A 23,959-nucleotide genomic window follows, 5' to 3' on the forward strand; every position below is an offset into this window, starting at 1 on the left:
CATTTGAGGGCTGAAGGCCTGTGGTAGAAGTTCTTAATCTTGTTTTCAGGGTTTTGAAATTGTGTAATTTTTTTTTTCTTTAATGTAATGAGCGTGTGTATACACATTTTTTTTTCCAGGGGAAAGGCCCCATAGTTTTCACCAGATTGACAACCGTTCTAGATCCCCCGACAGGTTACGAACTACAATACTAGTTTTTTTTACCTGTTTGTAAAAGGATGCGATTCTTCGAATACAGCTTTTACATCCACCTGACGAGAAATGAGCCTCTACCCTAAACAAAAATGGCGGGAGCTGCTTCACACGTAGCCTCTCACGCAGAAAGCCTAGAAGGCCCCCTCCACTTTCTCTCCACCTTCCCACTCCTGACCCCGGAAGGACTCCGCCTTGTCCCCGTCAGGCTGCTGCTCAGCGCCAGGCATCAGCTGGGAAGCAGGCGTGGGCAGGCCGGCTGTACCTGGCTTGGAGCTCCAGGTACAGGGCCAGGGGCGGGGTGGGGTGGAGAGGCGGGCGGGAGGAAGCGGAGAGTTGGGCGGCCACGCAGTTGGGGCAGAAGCCTCGGGGCAGGGGTGGCGCGGACTCCATCGCTGGCGTTAGCTCTCCGAGTGCCAGGTGGAGCGGCGGAAAGCCAGAGGGTCTACGGCCGTGCCACCCTGAACACCCCCGGCCTCGTCTCATCTCAGAAGCTAAGCAGGGTCGGGCCTGGTTAGTACTTGCATAGGAAAGCAGGAGGGTCCCCACGCCAGAGGGAGGCCTGCAAAGGAGGCGCGGAATTGGGATGGGCTCGCCACTGCTCTGAGCTGGAGGAAGGGTCTGGACGGCCGAGCGGGAGGGACCCCCTTTTCTGGTCCTCTTGGCAAAGAAAAAGGACAGCAGAGGAGAGCTCCGCGAGGGGCTGCTGTGGGGTCGGGAGAGAGCGCGCTGGAGGTGGGGCAGCTGGTGAGGTCTCAGGTTCGGCTTGGATGCGGGTGGTTTTGTGCAGGGAGTGGCTTTTGGATGTGAAAGATTGCTTTGCAGGTGCTTTCAGAGAATAATTTAGCACGGGAGTATTGTGGTGACAGGTCCTTCTGTAAAATTGTTAAATTATTTTCCGGAGGGAAGACTCAGCTTGTTTTTGCACAGGACTTTGAGACCTTTATTATTGTTGTTTTATTGTTGTTATTGCAGCTAAACATGTTTGCTCTGTTCAAAGTGTCTTCTCAGAGTTAGGTTGTATAGATTTGTGCTTCACATCAATTTTCTTTTTGATATTTCGGACTTTCCTTCCTGTTGGATTATAAAGTCAAAGTTGTAGGATAGCATTTTAAGATGTGTAAGAAACAAACTGTTTATGACACTTATTTTTAATTCCCTAGTAGTTGGAATGTAGAGGAACAAGTAATATCACACAGGACAATATTTTTGGTTATGTTTTATAGATTCCGTCTATAAATTTGAATAATCATGAAACCCCCTTCATGTTTATTTTTATTATACTTCTGAAAGCAACTGAAATGGCTAGTTTTTTTTTAAATTTTTCAATGAATAATGATTAGGTTTGGAATCAACTTCCTCAGTAATATTAAATGAAAAAGAATGAGGTAGTTAGAATGCAAAAATAGAGGTTTGTCATAATCTTTTTTGTTTTTTTTTTTTTGAGACGGAATCTGGCTGTGTCGCCCAGGCTGGAGTGCAATGGCGCGATCTCTGCTCACTGCAACCTCCGCCCCTAGGGTTCTAGCAGTTCTCCTACCTCAGCCTCCCGAGTAGCTGGGATTACAGGCGCCCGACAACACGCCAGGCTAATTTTTTTGTGTTTGTAGTAGAGACGGGGTTTCGCTGTATTGGCCAGGCTGGTCTCAAACTCTTGACTTCAACTGATCCACCCGCCTCGGCCTCCCAAAATGCTGGGATTACAGGCGTGAGCCACCATGCCCAGCCGAGATTTGTCGTAATCTTTTAAGAATATCTGCAGCCAGTTAAAGTGTTTGCTTTATTTTCTTTCTATTCTGGTTAAAAATTTGGAATGCTCTATTATAGGGAAAATTACTTTGGGTGAATTACTCAATACGTTTTTTAAATGTAGTAGCATAGATTGCTTAATGATCCAGAATCTAATTAGTAAAAATGTTTCTCAAAATAAAATGTGTTAATATTAGGGAAGGAGAAGAATAAATAAGCTTCCCCCCACTTCCTTTTTACTGTAGTAATATTAAAAAAGTAATGCATGTAGGCAGGTTTTAAAAAATCAAGTATTACAGACAGACTTATAAGGAAAAGCAATCATTCTTTGCCCAGCTTCTCTATATCCCTTGTCTTATTCTCCAGAGGACCATTTTTCACTTTCTTAACTGTTCATGGTTTCCTCTGTACTTTTTAATCATATGTCTCTATGACAGGTTGTTGACTGAAATAAATGTATGTCAATTAGAACTAACTATACTGAGTCTAAAAGTTGTACTTAGAACACTGGTAGGGGGAATTAAGTTTATACTGCTGTATCCCTAGTAAGGATTAAGGGAAGCATCAGTAGCAGTAACCCACCCTAAGAGGTATCGCTGTGTTTGATTTTAAAGGAAACCACTACTTAATGAGTGGTTTTGACACTTCTCTGAAAACAGGTGGGTATCAACAGAAGGGGATAGTCTATTGGAGTATAGAAAAAGAGAACATAGAGATATATGCAGAAATGAAGGGCCTAAAAAAAGTATAGCAAATAATTTTTTTTTTTTTTTTGGTGTAGGCAGGGTTTCACCATGTTTCCCAGGCTGGTCTCGAACTTCTGGACTCATGGGCTCAAGCAGTCCACCCACCTCAGCCTCCCAAAGTCACTCCCAAAGTAGCTCAGGCATGAGCCACTCACTGTGCCCAGCCGCAAATAAACTTTTATAGAGGGATTGTTGGTAATTTTTATATTCTGTTACGTAATATACAGCACTACCCAAATAAAAGAAATAATAAATTTGGTAGACATAAACATTGTGGTTATTAGAGAAGCCCATTCTCTTTTGCATTAGAGATAGTGCTTAGGTGTTTTCTTGGCCCGAATGAAATATTCCTCAGGACTCTTGATTTTTGCACTCATCAGGCAACATTTTTGACTTATTAGTTCAGCTTCCTATGGTCTTTTATTTCAGGGATGGTATGTTTTGATAGAATATGTACACTAGATAGTTTATTTCTTTATTATAAATAAACTTGTAAACTGATTTATACATCAATACTGTGTAAATTTGTTTAGTGTGTGTTCAACTGGGTACAGTGATAAAATTACGTTTCTGGCTGTATAAAGCAGAGACCTGGACCCTGAACCACTGCCTTAATGACCTCTCTTTGTGTGTCAACTGCTTCTCTGTACTCATCTGACTTTTCTTTTTTGTTTAAGAGAAATAATATGCATTAAAACTATTCCAAAATCATATAGTATATATGTGGCATTTCTTTGAAGATCTTTAAGATGAGACAATAGGAGAATAAATGCGTTGAGTTCTGATGTTCAGTCAGTGAACTCTGAGGTTCTAGCCCTAGGATTCTTTTCCAGATTCCATTCAGCAACCTGCCTGCCACCTACTCTCACCCCCACAGTTATATGAAGGAAACCAAATGAATGAGAAGAAGTAAATTTTAAGTTACTCTCTAAAAAATGTTAAATTTTTATGTAACCGGAAAAGAGAGAGTGTAGAACTTGCAATTTCCTGAGGAAAATTTGCTGCCTCGACTCAAAGTTTAAATCTAGCTTTTTTTTTTTTTTTAACTTCTTATTTTTTACGCTATCTCCTACAGGAAGGATAGCTTATTGTTTCTTTTACGTGTTTGGTGATTAATAAATATAATTTGAGCTCAAGTGTAATGTCAATAATTGACTGCAAAAATAAGCTGATAGAATTAAATTTTCAGTTTGTACCTTTCATTGGTAAAGTAACCAGAAATCTTTGTGGCTAATATTTTTTTATGTTTCATGTAATGAAGATTAGAAGAGGAGCCATGTCAGAAGAAACAGTAAGGGAATCACAGTTTTCCTTGAAGACAGCAGCACTAAGAGTGTTTGATCTTCCTCTGACTTGGTACTATTCTCTCTCCCAGGTAAATAAAAGAAGCAAACATGAAGTTGAATGTTAAGCTTATTGCTCAGCGTGTATTTTGTTTACATTATTTCAGTTTTATTTGAGGTTTCTATATAGTACAGTCAAAATATTTATTGCAGTAGTTAAAAAACCTACTTGGTTATTTCACGTGTTTTGTTTTTGTTTTTGGTTATTGTAACTCTTAAAAAGGGGTTATGTTACTTAAAAATTTTTTTGTCTTAAGCAAACTTACACAGTCCATTATTATTACTTTCAGTGAATTATGTTATTCCAGTAGGCCTGTTCTCACTATTAACAATCCTTTAAATTTTATTGTGGTAAGGTACAAATAACATAAAATTGACCATTTTGATCATTTTTAAATGTATAGTTCATTAGCCTTAAGTACATTCACATTGTTGTACAAACAATATCCAGAATTCTTTTCATCTTGCAAAACTCAAACTCTACAACTGTTTATCAACATCTTACTGTACCTCCTTCCCGTCATTCCCCACCACCATTCTATTTTCTGTCTGTATGAATTTGACTACGTACCTCACAAGTAGAACCCTACAGAATCTTTTTGTGACTAGCTTATTTTACTTAGCATAATGTCCTCAAGGTTCATCCATACAGTAGCATATGTCAGCATTTCCTTTCTTTTTAAGGTAGAATAATATTTCATTGTGTGGATATACTACATTTTGCTTATGAGTGTGTTTGTTGATGGACATTGGATTGCTTCCATGTTTTTGCTATTGTGAATAATGCTGCTATAAACATGGATATTCAAATATCTCTTTGAGATCCTGCTTTTAATTATTTTGTGTCAAGTGAACTTGCTGGATCATACAGTAATTCTACTTTTAATTAAATTTATTTATTAATTAATTAATTTTTTTTTTAGAGGCAGGGTCTTGCTTTGGAGTACAGTGGCAAGATCATAGCTCACTGCAGCCTCAAACTCCTGGGGTCAAGCAATCCTCCCACCTCAGCCTCTCAAGTAGCTGGGACTACAGGCATGTGCCACCATCTGTCCACCAATTTTTAAATTTTTTGAAGAGATAGAGTCCCAGCATGTTGACCAGGCTGGTCTTGAACTCCTGGCCTCAAATCATCCTCTCACTTTGACCTCCTAAAGTACTGGGATTATAGGTGTCAGCTGGTTCACCCAGCCCTATTTTTAATTTTTTGAGGACCTGCCATACTGTTTTTCACAGTGGCTGTACCACTTTACGTTTCTACCAATAGTGCACAGTTTTTCCACATCCTCATCAATGCTTGTTATTTTCTATTTCATTGATAGTAGCCATCCTAATGGGTATGAGGTTATATTAGTCCGTTTTCATGCTGCTGATAAAGATATACCCAAGACTGGGCAATTTACAAAAGAAAGAGGTTTATTGGACTCACAGTTCCACATGGCTGGGGAGGTCTCACAATCATGGTAGAAGGTGAAAGTCACATCTCACATGGCGGCAGACAAGAGCTTGTGCAGAAATACTCCCATTTTTGAAACTGTCAGATATTGTGACACTTACTTATTATCGTGAGAACAGCAAGGGAAGGACTTGTCCCCATGATTCAGTTACCTACCACTGGGTCCCTCCCACAACACATGGGAATTCAAGATGAGATTTGGGTGGGGACACAGCCAAACCATATCATTCTGCTCCTGGCCCCTCCCAAATCTCATGTCCTCACATTTCAGAAGCAAACATGCCTTCCCAACAGGCCCTCAAAGTCTTGACTCATTTCAGCATTAACTCAAAAGTCCACAGTCCAAAGTCTCATCTGAGACAAGGCAAGTCCCTTCCACCTATAAGCCTGTAAAATCAAAAGCAAATTAGTTACTTCCTAGATAGAATGGGGGTATGGGCATTGGGTAAATATGGCCATTCCGAATGGGAAAAATTGGCCAAAACAAAGGCCCCATGCAAGTTTGAAATCCAGCAGGGCAGTCAAAAATTTTTTTTTTGAGATGGAGTTTGGCTCTTATTGCCCAGGCTGGAGTGCCATGGCACAATCTTGGCTCACTGCAACCTCCACCTCCCGAGTTCAAGCGATTTTCCTGCCTTAGCCTCCCAAGTAGCTGGGATTACAGACATGTGCTACCACACCTGGCTAGTTTTGTATTTTTAGTAGAGATGGGGTTTCTCCATGTTGGTCAGGCTGGTCTTGAACTCCCAACCTCAGGTTATCTGCCTGCCTCGGCCTCCCAAAGTACTGGGATTACAGTTGTGAGCCAGTGCGCCCAGCCAGGGTAGTCAAATATTAAAGTTCCAAAATGATCTCTTTTGACTCCACGTCTCATATCCAGGTCATGCTGATGCAAGAGGTGGGTTCCCATGGTCATAGGTAGCTCTGTCCTTGTGGCTTTGCAGGATACAGCCTCCCTCCCGGCTGCTTTTATGGGCCAGCATTGAATGTCTGCGGCTTTTCCAGGTGTACGGTGCAAGCTGTTGGTGGATCTATCATTCTGGGGTCTGGAGGACGGTGGCCCTCTTCTCACAGCTGCATTAGGTGGTGCCCCAGTAGGGACTCTGTGTGGGGCCTCTGACCCCATGTTTCCCTTCTGTACTGCCCTAGCAGAGGTTCTCCATGAGGGCCCACCCCTGCAGCAAACTTCTGCCTGGGCATCCAGGCATTTCCATACATCTTCTGAAATCTAGGCAGAGGTTCCCAAACTCCAATTCTTGATTTCTGTGCAATGGCAGCCTCAACACCATGTGGAAGTTGCTAAGGCTTGTGGCTTGCACCCTCTGAAGCCATAGCCCAAGCTCTATGGTGGCCCCTTTCAACCATGGCTAGAGTGGCTGGGATACAGGGCATCAAGTCCCTAGGCTGCACACAGCACGGGGACACTGGGCCTGGCCCCTGAAACCACTTTTTCCTCCTAGGCCTCCTGGCTGGTGATGGGAGGGGCTGTCGTGAAGACCTCTGACATGCCCTGGAGACATTTTCCCCATTATCTTGGGGATTAACATTTGGCTTCTCTTTACTTATGCAAATTTCTGCAGCCTGCTTGAACTTCTCAGAAAATGGAATTTTCTTTTCTATTGCATTGTCAGGCTGCAAATTTTCCAAACTTTTGTGCTCTGCATCCCTTATAAAGCTGAATGCCTTTAACAGCACCCAAGTCACCTCTTGAATGCTTTGCTGGTTAGAAATTTCTTCTGCTAAACTCGGGAGGCGGAGCTTGCAGTGAGCCGAGACTGCGCCACTGCACTCCAGCCTGGGCAACAGAGCAAGACTCCGTCTCAAAAAAAAAAAAAAAGAAATTTCTTCTGCTAGATACCCTAAATCATCTCTCTCAAGTTCAAAGTTTCACAAATCTCTAGGGCAGGGGCAAAATGCCGCCAGTCTCTTTGCTAAAATATAGTAAGAGTCACCTTTGCTCCAGTTCCCAATGAGTTCCTCATCTCCATCTGAGACCACCTCTGCCTCACCTTATTATTCATATCACTATCAGCATTTTGGGCAAAGCCATTCAACGAGACTCTAGGAAGTTCCAAACTTTCCCACATTTTCCTCTCTTCTTCTGAGCTCCCCAAACTGTTTGAACCTCTGCCTGTTATCCAGTTCTAAAGTCATGTCCATATTTTTGGGTATCTTTTCAGCAGCACCCCACTCTACTGGTACCAATTTACTGTATTAGTCCATTTTCATGCTGCTGATAAAGACATACCTGAGACTGGGCAATTTACAAAAGAAAGGTTTATTGGACTTACAGTTCCATGTGGCTGGGGAGGCCTCACAATCATGGCGGAAGGTGAAAGGCACGTCTCACATGGCAGCCGCAAGAGAGAGTGAGAGCCAAATTAAATGGGTTTCCCCTTATCAAACCATCAGATCTCGTGAGACTTATGTGCTGTCATGAGAACAGCAAGGGAAAGACTTGTCCCTATGATTCAATTACCTCCCACTGGGTCCCTCTCACAACACATGGGAATTCAAGATGAGATTTGGGTGGGGACACAGCCAAACAATATCAAAGGTAGTATATCCTTCTGGTTTTGATTTGTATTTCCCTGATTATGTTGAGCATCTTTTCATGTGCTTATTGGACATTTGTATGTATCCTTTGGAGAAATGTATGTTTTAGTTCTTTGCCCTTTTTTTTTTTTTTTTTTTATAAAGACAGAATCTCACTCTGTTGCACGGGCTGGAATGCAGTGGTGCAATCTCACTGCTCACTGCAGCCTTGGCCTCCTGGGTTCAAGCAATTCTCCCTGCCTTAGCCTCCCGAGTAGCTGAGATTACAGGCGCCTGCCACCGTGCCTGGCTAATTTTTGTATTTTTAATAGAGTCAGGGTTTTGCCATGCTGGCCAGACTGGTCTGGAACTCCTGACCTCAGGTAATCTGCCCGCCTCCGCCTCCCAAAGTGTTGGGATTACAGGTGTGAGCCATTTGCGCCTGGCCCCTTTGCCCATTTTTGAAATTGTTTCGTTCTTGTTGAGTTTTAGTTCTCTGTATAGTCTGGATATTAATTCCTTGTTAGTGATATGATTTCCATATATTTCTCCAATTCTGTGAATTACTTTTCTTTTTTTTTTTTTTTTTTTTCTGAGATGGAGTCTCACTCTGTCACCCAAGCTGGAGTGTAGTGGTGCAGTCTCGGTTCACTGCAACCTCTGCCTCCTGGGTTCAAGCAATTCTCCTGCCTCAGCCTCCCGAGTAGCTGGTATTACAGGTGCCAGCCACCACACCTGGCTAATTTTTGTATTTTTTCTTTTTTTTTTTAGACAGAGTCTCACTTCTTCACCTAGGCTAGAGTGCAATGGCGCTATCTTGTCTCACTGCAACCTCCGCCTCCCGGGTTCAAGCAGTTCTTCTGCCTCAGCTTCCCAAGTAGCTGGGATTATAGGCATGTGCCAGCACGCCTGGCTAATTTTTGTATTTTTAATAGAGATGGGGTTTCATCATGTTGGCCAGGCTGGTCTTGAACTCCTGACATCAAGTGATCCGCCTGCCTCGGCCTCCTAAAATGCTGGGATTATAGGCATGAGCCACTGTACCTGGCCTAATTTTTGTATTTTTAGTAGAGATGGGGTTTCACTATGTTGGCTAGGCTGGTCTCAAACTCCTGACCTTAAGCGATCCACCCACCTTGGCCTCCAAAGTGCTGGGATTACAGGCATGAACCACCATGCCCGGCCCTGTGAATTACTTTTTTATTCTGTCGATAGTGTCTTTTGATGCACAAAATTTTAAAATTTTCATCAAGTCTTGTTTGTATCTTTTTTTTGTTGCCTGTGTCTTCATTGTCACATTTAAGAAGTCATTGTCAAATCCGATGTTGTGAAGCTTCTTAGGGTTTTAGGACTTATATTTAGGTCTTTGATCCATTATTAGTTAATTTTGGTATGTATTATTAGGTAAGGGTCCAGTTTTCCCTATACTATTTGTTGAAAAAACTGTCCATTTCCTACTGAATGGTCTTGCACCCTTGTGGAAAATCATTTGATGATATATGTGAGGTTTTATTTCTGTGCCCTTGATGCCAGTACCATACTGTTTTGATTACTGTCGCTTTATAGTGAGTTTTGAAATTAGGAAGTGTGAGTCCTCCAGCTTTGTTCTTCTTTTTCAAGTTTATTTTGGCTATTCTAAGTCCCTTGAGATTCCATATGACATTTAGGATGGGTTTTTCTATTTCTGCCAAAAAATCATTGGGATTTTGATAGAGATTGCATTGAATCTGTAGATTGCTTTTGGTAATATTGACATCTTAACAATGTTAAGTCTTCTAATCCATGAACATGGGATATGTTTCTGTTTATTCATGTCTTCTTTAATTTCTTTCAGCAACATATATATATACATATATATATATATATTTTTTTTTAAATTGTAGAAGTCTTTCACATCTTTGGTTAATTCCTAAGTATTGTATTCTTTTTTGATAATAATCTAAATGGAATTGTGTGTGGGGAGGGGTTGCTTTCTTTTTTTTTTTTTTTTGAGACAAGGTCTTGCTTTGTTGCCTAGGCTGGAATGCAGTGGTACAATCATGGCTCACTGCAGCTGAAACCTCCCAGGCTCAGGCGATCCTTCCACCTTAGCCTCCTGAGTAGCTTGTACTACAGGAGTGTGCCAACACACCCATTTAATTTTTTTTATTTTTTGTAGAGACAGGGTTTTACCATCTTGCCCAGACTGGTCTCAAACTCCTGGATTCAAGTGATCCTCCTCCACTGGCCTCCCAAAGTGCTAGGATAACGGGTGTGAGCCACTGTGTTTGGCTTTCTCTCTTTCTCTTTTTTTTAACCAGATTTTAAAATAACAAAATGGTTCTGTAGTATCCTTCACAGCCAATCAATGAAACTTTAAAAAAAATCGTTTTGATCTTACGGATTTAATTGTATTTGATGTTTTAAACTATTGCATTTATTTATTCTTATTTATGCTCAAATGATCTCGTATTTGGCCAGTGAGAGTCTATTCAGGTTGGTTCCTGAGTGCTCTTGATAAAACCCTGGTAATCCTTGCTATCTAGTATAAAATGGCACAGGCTTATCTTGTACTTTTCCTGCTCCATGCCTGGAATCAACCACTTCTTCAAGGACCCCTTTAGTGTAAAATGATAAAGACAACAAACTAGGTACCATGAGTCAATTCAGATTACATTGAGTAGTTGTGAGAAGGAAAACAATCCAGTTATAAAACTCTCCCAAAAGTTCTTTGGTTTGAATTATTCTGGATTAGAAATTAGGTTGGTACAGCTTATTTTTAAAAACTTTATTTTGAAATAATTATAGATTCACAGGAAGTTGCAAAAATTATACAGTGAGGCCCAGTGTACCTTTTATCCCATTTCCCCCAATGGTTACATTTTATATGACTATAGTACAATATCACGATCAAGAAATTGACAGTGACAATGTATGTATATAATTCTATGCCAAGCCATTTTATCATATGCATAGATTTATGTAACCACAGACTCTATCAAGATCCAGAACTCTTCTATCACCTTAAAGATTTACCTCTTGCATCCTTTTTATAATCACACTCACACCTTTCTTTTTTTGTCTTGCTCTGTCCCCCAGGCTGGAGCGCAGTGGCACAATCTCGGCTCACTGCAAGCTCCACCTCCCAGGTTCAAGTGATTCTCCTGCCTCAGTCTCCCAAGTAGCTGGGACTACAGGTTCCCGCCACCACACCCGGCTAATTTTTTGTATTTTTAGTAGAGACGCGGTTTCACCATGTTAGCCAGGATGGTCTTGATCTCCTGACCTCGTGATCTGCCTGCCTCAGCCTCCCAAAGTGCTGGGATTACAGGTGTAAACCACTGCGCCCGGCCCCCACCTTTCCTTTTCCCTGGCACCATTCCTTTTTTTTTTTGAGATGGAGTTTTGCTCCTGTTGCCTAGGCAGGAGTGCGATGGTGCAATCTTGGCTCACTTGCAACCTCCACCTCCCAGGTTCAAGCAGTTCTCAGCCCCCTGAGTAGCTGAGATTACAGGTGCCCGCCATCACGCCCGGCTAATCTTTTGTATTTTTAGTAGAGATGGGGTTTCACCATGTTGGCCAGGTTCGTCTCAAACTCCTGACCTCAAGTCATCTACTCGCCTCAGCCTCCCAAAATGCTGGGATTACACACCCAAAATGGTGTGAGCCACTGTGCCCGGCCCCTGGCACCATTCCTAATCCCTGGTGAACCCTAATCTGTTTTCCATCTATAGTTTTGCCATTTCAAGACTGTTATATAAGGCTGAGAACAGTGGCTTATTCCTGTAATCCCAGCACTTTGGCTGGTAGGAGGATTGCTTGAGACCAGGAGTTTGAGACCAGCCTGGGCAATATAGTGAGACCTTGTCACTACAAAAATAAAAATAAATGTAAGCTGGGCATGGTGGTAGGTGCCTATAGTCCTAGCTGAGGAGGCTGAGAAGAGAGGATCACTTGAGCCCAAAATTTCAAAGATGTATTAAGCTCTGATTGCATTATTACACTCCAGCCTGGGCAACAGAGCAAGACCCTGTCTCTTTAAAAAAAAAACAAAAAACTGCTATATAAATGGAATCACACAGGCTGTTACCTTTTGAAATTGGCCTTTTTTCACTCAGCATAATGCCCTTGAGATCCAGCAAAGCTGTTGAATGTATTAATGGTTTGTTCCTTTTTATTTTGTACTCCATGGTATGTATGGATGTACCACAATTTGTTAACCATTCATTTATTGAGAGTCATTTAATATTACAAAATAAACCTGCTTTAAACATTTGCTCATAGGTGTTTGTGTGGACATGTTTTTATTTTTCTGGGATAAATGCTCAGAAGTAGATATTTAAGTTTTTTGTTTTTTGTTTTTTTAAACAGTCTTGCTCTATCACCCAGACTGGAGTGCGGTGGTGCGATCTTGGCTCACTGCAACCTCAGTCTCCTGGGTTCAAGTGATTCTTGTGCGTCAGCCTCCCGATTTGCTGGGATTACAGGCGCACACCACCATGCCTGGCTAATTTTTGTATTTTTAATAGAGGCAGGGTTTCACCATCTTGGCCAGGCTGGTCTCGAACTCCTGACCTCAAGTGATCCGCCTGTCTCAGCCTCCCAAAGTGGTGGGATTACAGTCATGAGCCACTGCGCCTGGCCCAATACTTAGTTTTTAAAGAAATAACAAAATTAATTATTGGCTGTATCATTTTACATTACTGCCATCAAAATATGAGAAATCTAGTTTTCCCATATTCTCACTACCATTTGGTATTGTCACTTCAAAATAATTATTTTAGATGTTCTAATATAACTGAACAAAAGTCTGGCTGCTCACTGCTTGAGGACCAAAACATGAGAAAGAAAGAGTGATGAAAGGAAAGCAACTTTATTGAAATGCTAGCAGTTGGGAAAGGCTAGGCTTATGTCTCCAAAAGACCATTTCAAGTGTTAGGCTGAGGGAAGGGGTTTAAAAAGAGGAGACTTGGTATGGGAAACATGAGAGTAACACAGGATGCAGGTTGCTATGTGTTGTTCCAAGGACTATCTCAAATTGTTGTCTGCCTGGAGTGCAGGCTGGTGCCATTTTATTTGCTGCTGAGTTACAGATTATCAGTTTTGAGGTAATCTCCCTGTAGAGGAGAATTCATTCCACAGCTGGGCTTTTTGCCTGAGTTGTTGTAGTCCCTGGAATTTCTTAACAAGCATGCAGTTAGATAAGTGTGCATGGTGCAAGGGAGTGTCTGGTGGGAAAGAGAGGGGAGCAGAGTTTCAAAGAAGATTTCAAGGCCGTATTTTAAGACTTCGGACACAAAGTTTCTACAGTTTGTTTCAAGGTTACATCTTAAGACTAGAGAAAAAGGAGAAAAAAAGTTTTAAAATGCATTTCAAAGCTGAAATACTCAGTTACACTAATAGCTTTGTACTGGTATCTCACTGTGGTCTTAATTTGCATTTCCCAATTGGCTAATGATGTTGAACATCTTCGGTTTGTGTGTGTTTGCCATCTCTATATCATCTTCAATGAAATGTAATGTCTCTTCATGTCCTTTGCCCATTTTCTAAATTGGATTGTTTGCTTTTTTTTTTTTTTTTTTTTGAGACGGAGTCTCACCCTTGTTGCCCAGGCTGGAATGCAGTGGTGCGATCTTGGCTCACTGCAACCTCTGCCTCCCGGGTTCAAGTGATTCTCCTGCCTCAGCCTCCTGAGTAGCTGAGATTACAGGCATGCGCCACTATGCCTGGCTAATTTTTTTGTATTTTTAGTTGAGATGGGGTTTTACCACGTTGGCCAGCCTGGTCTTGAACTCTTGACCTTAGGTGATCTGCCCGCCTCAGCCTCCCAAAGTACTGGGATTACAGGCATGAGCCACAGCACCCGGCCTGTTTTTTTGTTTGTTTGTTTGTTTGTTTGTTTGTTTTTTAAAGACAGGGTCTGTCTGTTGCCCAGGCTGGAGTGCGGTGGTGTGATATCGGCTCATTGTAGCCTCAATCTTCTGGGTTCAAGCAATTCTCTCACTTTAGTCTCCTCATTAGCTGTGACTGCAGGCATACACTACCACGCCTGGCTAATTTTTGTATTTTTTGTAGAGACGGGGTCTCACCATGTTGCCCAGGCTGGTCTGGAACCCCTGAGCTCAAGCAATCTGTCCACTTTGGCCTCTCAAAGTGCTGGGATTATAGGCATGAGCCATGGTGCCCAGCCTATTTGCTTTTTTTACTGTTGAATCCTGAGAGGTTTTGCTTGTTTGTTTTTTTGCTTGTTTGTTTTGTTTTGTTTTGAGAAAGGATCCCCTCTATCATCCAGACTGGAATGCAGTGGCACAATCTTGGCTTGCTGCAACTTCTGCCTCCCAGACTCAAGTGATTCTCAGGCCTCAGCCTCCTGAGTAGCTGGGACTACAGGCTTGCACCACCATGCCCAGCTAATTTTTTTTTTTTTGTAATTTTAATAGAGATGGGGTTTCACCACGTTGCCCAGGCTGGTCTACCTGACTTCAAGTGATCTGCCCACCTCAGCCTCCCAAAGTGCTGGTATTACAGGCATGAACCACTGTGCCTGGCCGCTTTATTAAAATTTTATCTTTTTTTTTTTTTTTTTTTGAGACAGAGGCTTGCTCTGTCACCCAGGCTGGAGTGTAGTGGTGTGATCTCAGCTCACTGCAACCTCTACCTCCTGGGTTCAAGCAATTCTCATGCTTCAGCCTCCCAAGTGGTTGGGATTACAGGTGCACACCACCGCACCTGGCTAATTTTTTATTATTTTTTGTAGAGATGGGGTTTCGCCATGTTGGCCAGGCTGGTCTGGAACTCCTGACCTCAAATGATCCGCCCACCTCAGCCTCCCAAAGTGTTGGGATTACAGGCACGAGCCACCACGCCCAGCCTTAAACTTTTATTTTGAAAGAATTTTATTTACCAAAGAGTTGCAAAGATTGTACATAGAATTCTTGTGTATGCTTTGTATTAACATCTTAATATTAATGTCTGTTATAACTTTAATACAACCATCAAAACTAAGATTAACATTGTAATCTTAATTTTGTAAGTAATATTCTTAACTACATTATAAACTTTATTTAGGTTTTATTACTTTTTTCCACCTTATGTCCTTCAGGATCTTACCTAGGTTCCCACATTGCATTTAGTTGTCAAGTTTCCTTAGTCTTTTCCAATCTATGACAGTTCTTTCAGTTTTCCTTGGTTTATATGACCTGCTGCTTTTGACATATATAGGATAGGTATTTTGTAGAATGTCCCTCAGTTGGGTGTGTCTTATGTTTTCCCAGGGTTAGATTCAGGTTATGCATTTTTGGCAAGATGTCACAGTATCAGGGGATACATGATGATGTCTCTGTGCCTTGTTACTGGTAATAGTAGCTTTGATCACTGATCAGGCATGGTGTCTCATTCCTATAATCCCAGCACTTTGGGATGACAAGGGGGAGGATTACTTGAACACAGAGATGCATGTCTGTAGTCCCAGCTACTCTGGAGGCTAAAATGGGAGGATCGCTTGAGCCCTGGAGTTTAAGGCTCTGGTGAGCTGTGATCGCACACTGCACGCTAGCCTAGGCAACAGAGTGAGACCCTGTCTTTTGAAAAAAGGCACACACACACACACCCCTTGATCATTTAGTTAAGGATGTGTCTGCCACACTTTTCCACTTTTTTGCCTTTGTAAATAAGAAGTTTGGAGGTAGATACTTTGACAATATAAGATATCTTACTTTAGTACTTATTTTGATGCTGCCTTCAGGATTTTTTTTTTTTTTTTAAGATGGACTCTTGCTCTGTTGGCCAGGCCGGAGTGCAGTGGCGTGATCTCGGCTCACTGCAATCTCCACCTCCCGGGTTCAAGCAATTCTCCTGTCTCAGCTACCTGAGTAGCTGGGACTACCGGCGCATGCCACCATGCCCAGCTAATTTTTGTATTTTTAGTAAAGATGGAGTTTCACCATACTGGTCAGGCTGGTCTTGAACGGCTGACCTCAGGTGGTCCACCTGCCTCGGCCTCCCAAAGTGCTGGGATTTACAGGTGTGAGCCACTGCACCCAGCCAACAGTTCTTACTGAAGTGTTTATTGGTGATTTTCTATTTCCTTCATTACTTCTACATTTATTATTTGGAATATTTCTTTTCTTTTTTTTTTTTTTTTTGAGACAGAGTCTCGCTGTCACCCAGGCTGGAGAGCAGTGGCGCAATCTCAGCTCACTGCAGGCTCCAACCCCCGGGGTTCACGCCATTCTCCTGCCTCAGCCTCCCGAGTAGCTGGGACTACAGGCACCCGCCACCACGCCTGGCTAATTTTTTGTATTTTTAGTAAAGATGGGGTTTCACTGTGTTAGCCAGGATGGTCTCGATCTCCTGACCTCGTGATCCACCCGCCTCAGCCTCCCAAAGTGCTGGGATTACAGGCGTGAGCCACCGCGCCCAGCCTTCTTATTTATTTTTTTGAGATAGTTTCTTGCTCTGTTGCCCAGGCAGGAGTGCAGTGGCACAATCATGGCTTACTGCAGTCTCAAACCCCTCGGCTCAAGCGATCCCCGTACCTCAGCCTCCAAGTAGCTGGGACTACGGGCACCCACTGCCATACCCTGCCAATTTTTGTATTTTTTTTGGAGACGGAGCTTCACCATGTTGCCCAGGCTGGTCTCAAACTCCGGCTCAAGTGATCTCTCCACCTTGGCCTCCCAGAGATGTGAGCCACCATGCCGGGCCTAGTATATTACTTTCTTTCTTCTTTTTTTTTTTTTTTTGAGGCAGAGTCTCCCTCTGTCGTTCAGACTGGAGTGCTGTGGCACAATCTCGGCTTCCTGCAACCTCTGCCTCCTGGGTTCAAGTGATTCTCCTGCTTCAGCCTCCTGAGTAGCTGGGATTACAGGTGTGCACCACCATGCCTGGCTAATTTTTTTTTATATTTTTAGTAGAGACGGGGTTTCACCATGTTGGCCAGGCTAGTCTGGAACTCCTGACCTCAAGCTATCCACCCGCCTCAGCCTCCCAAAGTGCTGGTCATATTGATACTTCTGACTTCAGTCCAACAACAGAGATTTCATTTTAGCATTCCTAGTTGGATCATTTGTGACTTGTTTATTCAGCAGTGAGACACCTGGCTCTCATTAACTATAGTGTATTACTCATAATATATTTATTTATTATAATATCTAGTGTACACATAAAGAAATTTCAGAATTTGCACCCCAATACTCCTCTTTTTAAAATTTAACTTAATTTTTTTTTTTTTTTTGAGATGGAGTCTCTCTCTGTCGCCCAGGCTAGAGTGCAGTGGCATGATCTCGGCTCACTGCAAGCTCCGCCTCCTGGGTTCACACCATTATCTTGCCTCAGCCTCCCAAGTAGCTGGGACTACAGGTGCCCGCCACCATGCCCGGCTAATTTTTTTGTATTTTTAGTAGAGACGGGGTTTCACCATATTAGCCAGGATGGTCTTGATCTCCTGACCTCGTGATCCACCTGCCTCGGCCTCCCAAAGTGCTGGGATTACAGGCGTGAGCCACTGTGCCTGGCCTTAATTTTTTTTTTTTTTTTTTTTTTTTAAGAGATGGAGTCTCACTTTGTCACCCAGGCTGGAGTACAGTGGTGCGATAGTAGCTCACTGCAACCTCGAACCCCTGGGCTCAAGTTATTCTCCTGCCTCAGCTTTCCAAATAGCTGAGACTACAGGCGGGTACCACTGCAGTTGGCCCCAGTACTCCTTTGAGAAACAAATTTACCAACAGGTTACAGTATTTATGTCTAACTCTTTTTGTCTGTAGCCTTACAATATCCAGGCAAAACACTGTCACTTATGTCAGCGCCTTTCTTCCTCACGCCCTTCAGTGTGCTTCATTTGGAACAAAGTTTGATTTACTGTTCACAGCCTGCGATTTATCTTTGGATCCATCTGTGGTCCCATATCCTGGTTGATTTTCTTCAATTGACGTGGAGCACAATTTGTTCTTTGTTGTGCCCAGTTCTGTGTGTTTTTACAGCTGTGCAATCATGTGTCCATCACCACAGCACCGAACAGAACAGTTCTTCATCCCCAGAGTTCCCATGTGCTGCCCCTTTGTGGTCACCTCTGACTGCTAGCTGCCATTGATGTTTTCTGTCCCTATAGTTTTATCTTTACCCACAAATGTCATATAAATGGAATTATACAACGTATAATCTTTTGAAATTGGCTTCTTCCTTTTACCATAATGCATTCGAAATTCATCCACATTGTTGTTTGTCTGAAAAGTTTGTCCTTTTTTGTTGATGAGTAACGTTCCATTATATGAATGTACTACAGTTTATCTGTTCACCTGTTGAAGGGCATCCAGGTTGTTTCTGATTTTAGGTGATTATGAGGTCATACATATTTTCTCCTGTGTTTTATTCTAGAAATTTCTTCTTTGGATTTTCTTTCTACCTTTGACAAAAATAGATTGACTATATGTTTGTGTGTGTTTCTTGCAGGCTGTCTATTCTACTGTATTAATCTAAACGTCCACACTGTATTGCCTGTTGCTTTATAGTTAAGTCTTGAATTCAGCTATTTTGAGTTCTACAACTTTGTTCTTTTTAAAATTGTTTTGGTTCCTCTAGTTCTTTTGCCTTTTCTTAATTTTTTAAAAATAAGCTTATCAGTAACTACAAAAAATTTTTCTGGGTTTTTTATTTGGATTATGTTGTTTATGTAGATCAAATTGGAGAGGAAAATTCCTATAATCCGTGAATATGATGTCTCTCTCCTTTTATCTTCTTTGATATCTTTTGTGTTTCATTGTTATCTAGCACAGATTTTATTAGATTTAGCTCTAGAATTTTCCTTTTCTTTTTCTTGGTGCTATTATAAATAGTATTACTTTTTTTTTTTTTTTTTTTTTTTTTTTTTTTTTTTTTTGAGACGGAGTCTTGCTCTGTCACCCAGGCTGGAGTGCAGTGGCGCAATCTCGGCTCACTGCAAGCTCCGCCTCCCGGGTTCACGCCATTCTCCTGCCTCAGCCTCTCCGAGTAGCTGGGACTACAGGCGCCCGCCACCACGCCCGGCTAATTTTTTTGTATTTTTAGTAGAGACGGGGTTTCACCGTGGTCTCGATCTCCTGACCTCGTGATCCACCCGCCTCAGCCTCCCAAAGTGCTGGGATTACAGGCGTGAGCCACCGCGCCCGGCTAATAGTATTACTTTTTAAAATTCAAATTCCAGTTGCTTATTGCTGTTATACAGAAATACAGTTGATATTGTATATTGACTTTGTATTCTGTTATCTTGTGAAACTTACCTACTAGTTATAGGAGCTTTTTTGTAGATTCTTTGGAACTTTATAGACAGCTGTATCATCTGTGAATAGTTTTACTTCTTCCTTTCTAATATGTATTCCTTTTATTCCTGTTTCTTAATTTTTTGTACTGGCTAGTACTTCTAATATGACATTGGTGAAATGACATCCTTGCCTTGTTCATGATCTTATGGGGAAAGCATTTAGTTTTTCACCATTGAGCATGATCTTAGCTACAAGATTTTAAAATAAATACCCTTTATCAGATGGAGGAATTTCCCTTTTGTGTTAGTTCCCCAGAGTTACCATAACAAATTACTACAAACTTGGTGACTTAAAACAATAGAATTTTTTTTTTTTGAGACAGTGTCTCACTTTGTTGACCCGGCTAGAGTACAGTGGTGTGATCTCAGCTCACTGCAACCTCTGCCTCCCAGGTTAAAGCAATTCTCCTGCTTCAGCCTCCTGAGTAGCTGGGACTACAGGCATGCGCCACCATGCCCGGCTAATTTTTGTATTTATAGTAGAGATGGGGTTTCACCATATTGGCCAGGCTGGTCTTGAACCCCTGACCTTGTGATCCGCCCACCTCAGCCTCCCAAAGTGCTGGGATTACAGGCGTGAGCCACCGCACCCAGCTTAAACAATAGAAATTTATTTTTTTAGTTATGGAGGCTGAAATCACAGTGTAGCAGAGCCACACTTCCTCTGAAGTTTCTAGGGGAGAATCCTTCCTTGCCTTTTCCAGCTTCTGGTGACTCCAGACATTCTTGGCTGTAGCAGCATGGATTAGTCAGTTCTCACTCTGCTGAGAAAGACATACCTGAGACTGGGTAATTTATAAAGAAAAAGAGGTTTAATGGACTCACAGTTCCACATGGCTGGTGAGGCCTCACAATTATGGTGGAAGGCAAAAGGCGCGTCTTTCATGGAGGCAGACGAGAGAAGTGAGAGCCAAGCGAAAGGGGTTTCCCCTTATAAAAGCATCAGCTCTTGTGAGACTTATTCTCTACCATGAGAACAGTAGGAAACTGCCCCTATGATTCAATTATCTCCCACCGGAGCCAACCCACAACACGTGGGAATTATGGGAGCTACAATTCAAGATGAGATTTGGGTGGGGATATAGCCAAACCATATCACAGCATAGCGTCAGTCTCTTTACATGGCCTTCCCCTTTGTGTATTTATGGTTTATAAAGATACTCTCCTTGGATTGAGGGCACACCCTAATCCAGTATGATCTCATCTGAATTCTTACTTTAATTATATCAGCAAAGACCCTATTTTCAAATATGATCACATTCTGATGTTCCAGGTGGACATGAATCATTCCGGGACACTATTCAACCTACTACACCTTCTATTCCTAATTTGCTGGAAGTTTTTAAGTAGTCATAAATGGATGTTGAATATTTTAAAGTGTTCTTTTCACATCTGTTGAGATAATAATATGGCTTTCTTTAGTTGATATTATGTAAGTTACATTGATTTTTAAATGTTGAACCAGATTTGCATTCCTAGGATGTATACCACTTGGTTATTTATATATTTTTTAATATATTGATGGATTTTATTTGTTAATTTTTGTGGAAGATTTTTTGCATCTATCAATGAGAGATATTAACTTATGGTTTTATTTTTTGTGATGTCTTTGTCTGGCTTTGATATTAACTGTCCCCAACTTAGCAATTTTTTGACTTCACGATGATGCACAACCATTGCAAATTTGACATAATATACGGTATTCAATAAATTACATGAGCTATCTAAGACTTTCTCATAAAAGAGGCTTTGTGTACATGATTTTGCCCAAATGTAGACTAATGTATTAATAAGTGTTCTGAGCATGTTTAAGATAGGCTAGTTTAAGCCATGATGTTTGGTAGTTTGGGTTTATTAAATCAATTTTTGACTTATGTTTTTAAACTTGGGATGGGTTTATTGGCTATAACCCCATTATAAGTCAAACAGCATCTGGACTAGATTGATAACATGATTGGTAAGTATTCTCATTGTGTGAAATTGATACTGTTTCTTCTTTAACTACTTGGTATAATTTGGCCTTCAGTTTTCTTTGTTGGAAGGTTTTTAACTACCTATTCAATTTCTTTAATAGATATTTAACTGCTCGTGTTACCTGTTTTTTTTTCCGAGTGAGTTTTGATTTTATCCTTTATGGTCACAGAATTGTTTATAGGATCCTTTTTACAGACCTCTGTGAGGTCTGCAGTAATGACTCCTCCTCTTTTTTTTCTGATTTTGGTAATTTTTGTCATTCTTGCTTTTTTTTCTTAACGAGACTGGCTGGAGGTTTTATTAGTTTTCCTTCCAAAAAAAACCCAGCTGTTGGTCTTATTGATTTCTGCTTTAATCTTTATAATGCTTCCTATCTCCTGCTTGTTTTAGGTTGAATTTGTACTTCTTTTTCTAGATTCTTAAGTCGAAAGCTTAGATTACTGATTTGATACCTTTCCTTTTTTAATATAAGCATTTAATGGCATAAATTTCTCTCTAAAGTTAAAGATGCATCCACAGTTTAAGGCTTTTGTTCTTTAATGGGGATAGAGGAGAAAGGTTATGGTGCCGGTTCATGCCCTCCACAGAAGCTGCTGTTTCCCTCCCTCTGTACCATTAGGGAGACTTTTGTAGGACTCTTTCAGTATTTTCTGCGAGTGCCTGGTGATTCTTGAAGATAAGATAGGCAAAAAAGGTGTGGATTTCACCTACATTTGCAGCACCTCTCTCCCACCTATTAACAGTGTATTCTTTATCCACCAGTTTTGAAACCATGCTTGCTGACCTCTTCTTGCTAATGTCCTGCTGTGTCTTGTCCGTGTAAGCCAATGCTAATGTCTTATCTCTCTGCAAATGCCTGTCTCATTAGTTTAGAGGACAATTGGTTGCCCTCTGATCTCTGTATTCTGATGGAGTCAGAATACTGTATTTTGTTGTTGGAAGGTTGAAAGTGACATTCTTTCCAGCTCTCAACATTCCAAGCCTTTAGCTTTATTTTAGAGTTCCTTGGCTTTTAGGTATTTAATAGTGTTTGTCTCCCAAGAGAAAGTTAGTCACTTCTTGCTCTGATGTTAGTACTTATATAACTTAGTACTTGTATAACTGTATTTATCACATTATGCTGTAATTATTTGCCAACATATCTGTCTCCACTCTTAGCACACTGCTTGAGGGAAATAGACAAGTATATGCAAAATGCAAGATTTGTGACCTCCATATACCTAGTGCTTCCTGATTGGTTGTAGGCACTTATTATGTGCTCATAGAATTACAGTAAGATTTTAATTCATAACACAGTCCTGGTACTTTAAGATTCTGAAGAAATATGTGTTAAATAATTCGTGAATAAAATGGCTTATTTAGAAAGTATTTAGAAATGGATTTAGCTTCTATTTCCTCAGATTTCCAGATAGTTTTTTTTAAAGCTCAGTTTAATCATCCCTGTAAAAAATCTTGCTGTGATTCAGACAGAAGGTTCAGTTGCGTGAATTAATCCTTAATTGCTCAAAAAATATTAACGGGGTTGAATTATTTTCTGCTCCTATTGACTTTGGGGTAATATTGTTTACCTGAGATCTTCAGAGTAGTGAGTAATAAGTTACAACATTTAAGATATTTTTAAAAAAATCAAATTGGGCTAGCTTGTCATTGAAAGAGTGAAATGATATTCTCTTGATAGTATTTAGAAATAGGTTAGATTAAGAGTAAGTTATTAGGTCCTTCTTTTAAGTGAACAAATTAAAGAGATTTTTTTCAATTTTAACTGAATCTTTTCCAGATCAAATTTTCTCCAGTGGCTAAAAAGTTGTTTGTGGTAACTGCAGTGAGTGCTATATCTGTAATTTTTCTGGCCCATCACTTTAAAAGAAAACGTGGAAAGAAGAAAGGAAAAATATTACCATGGGAACCAGAGCACCTCATACTTGAATACACTAAAAGAGCAGCATCAGACAAAGGTATGTGGAAATGGTTGAGTTAAGTGTACAAAAGAAATTTTATGTGTAAATCATAACTGGAATACAGTGATTTTGGTCTTTTAGTCTCCAGAATTTTCTTCTAATATATTATTTAACTCAAAAGTAGTACAGATTTATTTTAGAAAGATTAAAAAAGGTAGATAAGCAAACAGAAAAAATTAAAATTACTTGACATTCTGCTACCCAGAAATAACTACTGATAATACTTTCATGTATATCAGTCCACTTATATTTGCATTTAAATGTCATATTGAGACATAAAATGTTATATACAAGTAAATTATTTATCTATTTTAAGTAAAATTGTGATCAGACATTTTGTAACCTGCTTTTAAGATATTTGACAGTGTGGAAGAATGTCTTTCCAGATCAATAAATATCCATCTATGCTATCATTTTTAATATATAACTAGTGTTAATTTGTATGAATGTACACCAGTTTATTTAATCATTTCCCCATTGTTCCCTTTAGGATGTTTGTGTTTTTCTTATTTTGCATATCCTTGTCTATTTTCCTTAGTATGTAGAGTTCAAGAAGTAAGTTGCTGTCTTTTAAAGGATCTTTAATTTTTGGTAAAGATATCATATGAATAAAAATAATTTCTTAAACATGATGAGTTTCTTAGTTTTTTATTATTTAGTGAGTGTGTGATATGCTTTTGTGATCCATCTGTCCAGCATACAATTAATGAGTGACTATTTCGTACTGAGTG

General features: G+C 40.7%; 1 protein-coding gene across 5 annotated transcripts in view; it reads left to right on the forward strand.

Annotated features, from left to right (window-relative positions):
* Nucleotides 1-361: 361 nt before the first annotated feature.
* The window catches only part of MIGA1 (mitoguardin 1), a 98,928-nt gene continuing 75,330 nt past the window's right edge, over nt 362-23,959 (forward strand). The window contains exons 1-3 of one of the 5 annotated variants that reach the window (XM_063624153.1): nt 362-474; nt 3,949-4,062; nt 23,048-23,225. In XM_063624153.1, coding sequence (XP_063480223.1) covers nt 3,964-4,062; nt 23,048-23,225 — 277 coding nt within the window. In that variant the 5' untranslated portion in view covers nt 362-474; nt 3,949-3,963. Of the gene's footprint in view, nt 475-501; nt 706-3,948; nt 4,063-23,047; nt 23,226-23,959 lie in introns of those variants that run through there. The other 4 variants (XM_063624156.1, XM_063624157.1, XM_063624154.1 and 1 more) reach the window with 4 other exon arrangements.

The sequence above is a fragment of the Symphalangus syndactylus genome, chromosome 12 (genome assembly GCF_028878055.3).
Source record: "Symphalangus syndactylus isolate Jambi chromosome 12, NHGRI_mSymSyn1-v2.1_pri, whole genome shotgun sequence".
Classification (NCBI taxonomy): Eukaryota; Metazoa; Chordata; class Mammalia; order Primates; family Hylobatidae; genus Symphalangus; species Symphalangus syndactylus.